The sequence below is a fragment of the Theropithecus gelada genome, chromosome 15 (assembly GCF_003255815.1).
Source record: "Theropithecus gelada isolate Dixy chromosome 15, Tgel_1.0, whole genome shotgun sequence".
NCBI classification, from domain to species: Eukaryota; Metazoa; Chordata; class Mammalia; order Primates; family Cercopithecidae; genus Theropithecus; species Theropithecus gelada.
Window position 1 is genome coordinate 903,234 of NC_037683.1, and position 6,781 is coordinate 910,014.

The 6,781-nt window shown below is 62.0% G+C and overlaps 1 protein-coding gene across 1 annotated transcript; it reads left to right on the forward strand.

The window, feature by feature from the left end:
* On the forward strand, positions 1–2,448 carry NRARP (NOTCH regulated ankyrin repeat protein). The gene has a single exon (XM_025359857.1). It carries the CDS (start codon positions 157–159, stop codon positions 499–501), a length of 345 nt encoding a protein of 114 aa, XP_025215642.1. The 5' UTR covers positions 1–156; the 3' UTR covers positions 502–2,448.
* Positions 2,449–6,781: the final 4,333 nt, after the last annotated feature.

The window sequence follows — 6,781 nt, forward strand, 5'->3', positions numbered from 1 at the left end:
CCCGAGCGCCCGGAGCGCCCAGAGGCGGCGTGCGGGGCCCGGGGACGCCGCGCCCTCCATGCGCCGAGGCGCGCCCCGAGACAGCCGGGAGTCCGCGCCGCAGCCGCCGCCCGCGCTGAGCCCCGGCCCGGCCCGCGGCCCGCGCCCGGCGGCAGCATGAGCCAGGCCGAGCTGTCCACCTGCTCCGCGCCTCAGACGCAGCGCATCTTCCAGGAGGCTGTGCGCAAGGGCAACACGCAGGAACTGCAGTCGCTACTGCAGAACATGACCAACTGCGAGTTCAACGTGAACTCGTTCGGGCCCGAGGGCCAGACGGCGCTGCACCAGTCGGTCATCGACGGCAACCTGGAGCTCGTGAAGCTGCTGGTCAAGTTCGGCGCCGACATCCGCCTGGCCAACCGCGACGGCTGGAGCGCGCTGCACATCGCCGCATTCGGCGGCCACCAGGACATCGTGCTATATCTCATCACCAAGGCCAAGTACGCGGCCAGCGGCCGGTGATGTTCGCCGGGACCCCGGAACCCGGTCCTGCACCCGCGTCCTCTCTGCTGTACCTTCCCGCCAACTACCTCGGTGCGCCCCAGGCTCGCAGGCCCTGCCAGAAGGCCGGCGGCCACGGCGAATACGGCGCGTGCGTCCCGGCCCCGGGGTCCGGCAGCCCCGCCGGCCGAGCGCCTCCCCGCGGCCGAGCCGGGTCCGGCCGGGCCGGAGCAGCTTCCCACGGCCCCCGCCCGCCCGCCCGCCGCCTCGCGGGTGGGGGCGGGGCGCGGGCTCCAGCCCCTTTTGAAATTTGAGTCTCGCAACCAGCAAGTTCGGAATCCCGAGATACCGGATCCTCTGCGCAAAATGTTTTCTCCCGAAGGTGAAAGGCGGGCGGCGGGGGCCGAAGCCGGACTCGGAGCGCCCCGCCGCCGCCTGCAGGACCCGCCAGCCGGCCCGGGACGCGCGGATGCCGGCTGCCGCCGAGGAGCAGCCCCGAGGTCCGCGGTCCGCGCTGCTGGCGCACGGCCGAGGAGACGCTCTGCTGTTCGCTGTTCTTGGTGTTCTAAACTATTTATCTTGTGTGTGTACATTTGTGGGTGGAGTTTGTGCGCCTGGTTTTTTTTTGTTTGGAAAACACTGTGCGTGGTCAGTGTGGTTTGGGGGGGGAGTAATGCATTTTTTTCTAGTCTTAAAACTAAAAACTTGAGTCTACCATTTCTTGGTTGCACTGAAAATACCGCCCAGCCTGATGGTGTTCCCGTGCTGTCCCTCCCCCTTCCCTTCTCCCCTCGTCTACTCCCCCCGCCCCGTTCTGTTCCCCCTCCCTCCTTCTCCCTCTCCCTCAAATCCGTGAGTTTTGGGAGCCCCAGGGCCTCTCTCCCCCGCCCCTCCTGGATGAGGCCACCATCCCCCAAACCGGCTTGTTTTGCAGTTTCCCCAGGATCCTGGAAGCTCGCTGGCGCTCGAGGGTGGCGGGAACACGGGGGGTGAAGGTTCGTTACCTTTTCTAGTGCGTTCTATCATAGTTAACGGTTGCACACTTTTTTAAAAAAAGTAAATGGATTTGCCACAATTAAATGTCATAACATTTATGACAGAATATAAAATATTAACATATTTTAAGCCAAGTTTTAGGTGTATTTTTTGAATCTTGGTTATAAACCCAATTTTAAAGGGCGATGTATCCAGCGTTGTGAAGGCAACAGAGTGTACCCATATTTATATTTTTATAAAATACCTATAAGACTGTGAATCTCTCGTGCTAATGACTGAGTGAATTGAAGGACCGTTTTGCCCCTTTTTAGCCTCCCAGAGCTTCGAGGACTCAATTCGAATCCGAAATCCTGCCGTGGGGGAGGGGCCGCGTCGAGACCTGGGCCCGGGGAGGTTCTCCTGCGTCACTTTCTGTCCTGAAAGGCGCCCTTCCTGGTTTCTGTGGCTCCAGTTTTCTATGCAGCCCCACACCCCTTGTTGTTTTGATCCTGAGAAATAAAAGGGAGGCTGAATTATTCAAATTTAAATGAGGTTTCCCCTTCATGGAAGTGCTGCTGACCCTTCGTGCAGAAATGGGGAGCACTTGAGGACACAGGTGGGTGGAGGCCCTTTGTGCGTGGCTGGTCCTATTCGGGCAGCCATCCGTGGCTTTTTATAAAACTTTGTGTGAGAAGAATATATTGATAATGTCAGTGAAACAAGCAGACATTGAAATGGAGGCACAGATTACTCCACAAGGAGTTCTGTATATTTTTTCTAGATGCAAATACCTTTTTAATTATGTTAATTAATGTTAAGACTTTCTAGGCTTATATCGAAGCTGTGTGGGTCACGGGATGATCACTTCTAACTGGATAAAGTTTGTGCAGCACATTTCTGAGTGTACGATATTGACTTGTAGCCCAGCGTGAAAAATTTATAAATAAATTTTTCATTGATCTTTTTATATTAAAAAAAAAAAGTTTGTTGGTCCTTCTTGGCTTTGGCACAAGTTGCAGAACACCCTCTTTGGGGACGAGGGTTAGGCTGCGACACAGTTTGTGGGTGCTGGGTGCACAATGCTTGGCTTGTATTTGCCTGAAGACAGAGCCTGGTAAACTCGCTCCCAGCCTCATGCAACGGCCAAGCCCAACCTAGCTGCACACAGGACTCATGAGGACCCAGCGCCTCCAGAGTGCCCAGAGCTGGTGTCACAGCCTCTGCTCCGTTCCCCAGCAGAGCAGCTGAGACCTCCGCCAGAGAGGACAGTTTGGCCTGAAGCCCTGCCCACTCCTACCCCCTAGGGGGTCATGCTGGAGGGTGCCTGCTGCACAGAAGGAGTATCTTGTAAATTGGGGGAAAACATCATAGCTGCTCACTCCTGGCAAGTAGAAAATCCCCTGGAGGCACCTGGGAGCTCTGGAGGCCCACACAGGCCTGGAGTCAAACACCCCAAAGAACACAGACCCTGAGTTAGAGGAGCGTCGGGGGCTGGGCACCCCCATTCACAAGAGAGGAGAGCAGAGCAGGATGACTGTTGCCAGCACCTGATAGAAAGGAGCAGAAACTCTTGGCCCACTCCTGAGATGCCCTTGGGGCCCTGGGGGTGCTGTACAGGGCTGCAAGGGAGCACGCCCTCCCCCAGCAGGAGCAGCCAGCAGGGAGAACTTGGAGAAGGGTAAAGATCTGGAGTTACAAGGTAACAACTTTTCAAACCCCTCCGCGGAGTGTAAGGGGCATCTGCTTCCCTAAACCGTGTCCCCAGAAGGGCTGCCCTTCCCACAAACTTTCCCCACGCCTCCGCCTTCCTACTCTGCACTGCTGCCCTGTTTACCCTTGGTTTTCCAGGCGCGTTTTCCGTCGGTTACGCATTTCCTATCCTGCAGAATCAGCCTGGGAGACGGGCCAGCTCCCTGAAGCAGGCGCTGGGAAGTCTTGCCCTGGGTCAGCCCAGGGATGCCCAGCCGTTGGAAAGGAGAGTGGCCACAAGAACCTGGACATGATTGGGGTAACCAGAGGATGAGGTCAGGCAGCCCCAGTGATGGCCAGGGCTATGCTGGGCCACGCCACACTTCCCCACCCAGGGTCTGAAAAACAAAGGTAACATTTGTTACTGGCATTAGCCTGCAGGTGGGTGGGGTCCCAGCCAGTGGCTGCCCCTACAATATCCGGGAAGTTCTCTCACTGTGGAGAGGCCTGGCCTGGCACCAGGGGCCTCCCAGGCACATGGCTGCCACCCCAGGGTACTCTTTGCAGCTCCCTTAAATTCTCTCTTCTGAAAGATACATTTGACTGAGAAAGGCCTTGTGCTGCTTTTCTCTCGAGCAGGAACGAAAGGAAGCCTGCCCAGGCAGTCCCGTGGCAGCTGAGGAGAGGGGGGCTGAGGGGGTGGAGGCCTGGGTGGTTCTGCTTCCTCCCCAGGTGCCACTGGGGCACTGACCAGCCCGGATGGCTGGGGACAGCCTCAATGACCTTTCTTGCCAGGCACAGCCCTAGGGGGCAGGCAGACACACTCTAAAACCACGATTGTCTTCCCACCTCTTGGGGTCAGATCTATGAATGAAATCTCAGCTGGGAGGGTCCAGGTGTCGAGAGCCCAGGAGGGTGGTCTGGGGACGCTGAACACGACCCACGTTTAGGCCCACAGGCTTGTCCTTGTTAGGGAGCCTTGGGTAGCACATTCCTAGAATGAGCAGCTCAGTGGAGGGGGAGGCTGGCCACCTGTGCACCAAGAGTGGGCCTCCCTGGCCACAAGGGGAGGGGGCAGCTCTGGGGTACAGGCAAAGAGGAGAAAGTCCCTGGTCTCTGGATATGGCCAGGTCAATGCTGCTGTGTGTCTCTGATGCCTGTTTCCCTCCCGAGTTCAGTGGCCTGTGCCCACACTTCTTCCAGGGCCTCTGTTTTCAGCAGATCACTTACTGCAGCAGGGTATTGGTGGGTATTAGCAGGTATGGTGGGTACTGGCCTATGGCAGAGTTACTGGGGAGTCTCCAACCCCCCTCCCCAGGCAGGCCCCTTTGTGGCCAGGGTGAGAAAGACGGTCTGGGGGGCCCAGCCTACACCGTCAGCCCTGGCCTCCCAGATCTGCAGGTGTGCCTTGGAGGCCAGGTGAGGGGTCCAGCCGAGAGGCACGGAGGAGAGCCAGGGTGGAGGGGTTGGCAGGTGGGGGCTGGGTCCCTGGGAACCCCTGAGAGAAAGGAGACAGTCCCAGCAAGGTCAGGGCCTGCCCCACATCCCCCGCCAGGACTGCTGGGCTCCCGTCCAACTGTCTGTCTCTGATCTGACCCCGGCTGGAGGCAGGAAGCGCTGACGTTGGAACGGACGCCACGGAAAGACCAGGAAATGCAGGAAGATGGTCAGCTAGAAAGAGTGATGTCTAAAGCCAGCAGGCGTGGGAGCCAGGACACTGCAGGCCAAAGGAGGGTGGACAGGACTTAGAAGCCAGGGAGACGGGGTGCGGGGAAGGAAGAGCGGGAAGGAGCTGCCCGCTGGGGTTTGTCCCCCAAAGTCCTCGTAGCTCAGCACAGAGTGGGACAGAGGTGTCGTGGACACGAGAACACCCGGCGCACAGAGCCTCCAACCTCGTGAAGGCCAGCTGCCCCTGAAGCTCCTTGAGCCTGCGGGGAGGAGGCAGCGTCCACCTGGGCCTTGAAGGACGGGAAAGGAGGCCCCGCGCCAGGGACAGCTGGGGAACGAAGCCTGAGGCCGGGATTCGAGGGCTCAGGCCACGGGAGGGGGCTGTGGAAGGTCTGGGAACCTCCGCAACTGCCCCTTCCGGGGCCTCCAGTGCAGACCCTCCAGGGCTTGGGGGTCCCCGGGAGGCCGCCCTCCACCCATCCCCGCACACTCAGGCTCCACCGCTCGGAGCCGCTCCCCCCGCTGGAAACCCCCAACACCCGTCCGGTGCATTCTTCCGACCGTCCTCCGCGCGTCCGTCTGTCGGTCTTTCTTCTCTCGCCCCTCCAAAGCCGCGGCCCCCATTCATTCCCGAGGCCTCTGCCCTTTCCTCCGCGCCGTCCGACTCGGCGAGCAGCTGCTATGCTAATGAGGGCGGGGGGCTGGGGCTGGGGTGCGGGGGGAGGGAGCCGGGCCGTGGGGGGCATGTGGGGGTGGGGGCGGCCGCTCACAAAGCCCGATCTCTGCATTCAAAACCAGCCGGGCCATTCCGGTCCCCAGCGCGCCGGGCGGGGACGGTGGGGACGGTGGGGGCGGGGCGCCTGCGCACCCGGAAAGCGCCCGCGCAGCAAGGGGCGAGGGCAGAGTCGAGGGCCGGGCCGAGGGGGCGCAGCCGGCTCGCAGTGCCGCGCACCCACTCGCCCCGGCGCTGGGGTCGCGGCCTGGGACGCGCGGCTAGTTCAGGGGGCCCCTCCCGGCCCACCAGACGCAGCCGCGCGTGGGGCTCGAGTGCGCCCGGCGCAGGTGGGGAGGGGACTCCGACCCAGCGCTGACCTCGCCGGAGACCCCGCCCGCCCCGGCCCGGCCCGGCCCGCGGGGGGCATGCGCAGCAGGGGAGGGGGTGCTCCCGGGGCTCCCACCGACCTCTCCCGGGCGCAAGGGCCGGAGCCCCCGGGTCCCCGAGCCTCGGAGCCGCCGCGGCGGTGCTGCCGCCCTGTGGCCGCCGTCCGCACTGTGCCTCGGGCCCGGCCGCGCTCCCGCGCGTACTCCCCGGAGTCCGCCCTGCCCCGGACCCCCGCGGGCCCCGAGTCTTCCTGCCCGCGCCTCGGCCCCAGGGAAGCGGGCAGGCAGGGCGGGCGCCGGGGCCGATGGCGGGGCCATGTGGGCTTTGCTGGCTCCAGAGAGGGGCGGAGTGGGAGGCTGCGGTGAGCTGGGCCCCAATGTCCGGAGGTCAAGGGCGCCCTGGGGCAGAGAAAGTGGCAGGTACCCCTTAGCGACTCTTGGCTTCTGCAGCCCGCAGAAGGACCCCCAGACCAGGGTCTGGAAAAGTGACCCCTTCATAGTCCTAAACAGGCAGTTGGCAATGGTGTGCTGTTCTCCACGCGGTCCGATGGGAAGGGGAGGCCCTGGGGCCGCAACGAGTAAGTAGATAGTCAGCAGGACCCTGTGGACGCGGCCACCCACATGTCACACTTCAGGTGGGAGCAGGACCCGGCGCCCATCCCTCAGGACCGCCGGGAGCCGGGCTCTCTGGGCCGTAGGTGCCGCTACATTGGCCATGGTGCCTCAGCAGAGGAGGTCGGCACTGGAATTCCAGCCTCGTCCTGGCTTCGCCGCGGCACTCCTCTCACGGAAGTGGCTGTGCCGGAGGCGGAGGAACAGAACTGTGTTCAGACACTTGCGTGCTCGGAGATGGAGCCTGGAGACCTGG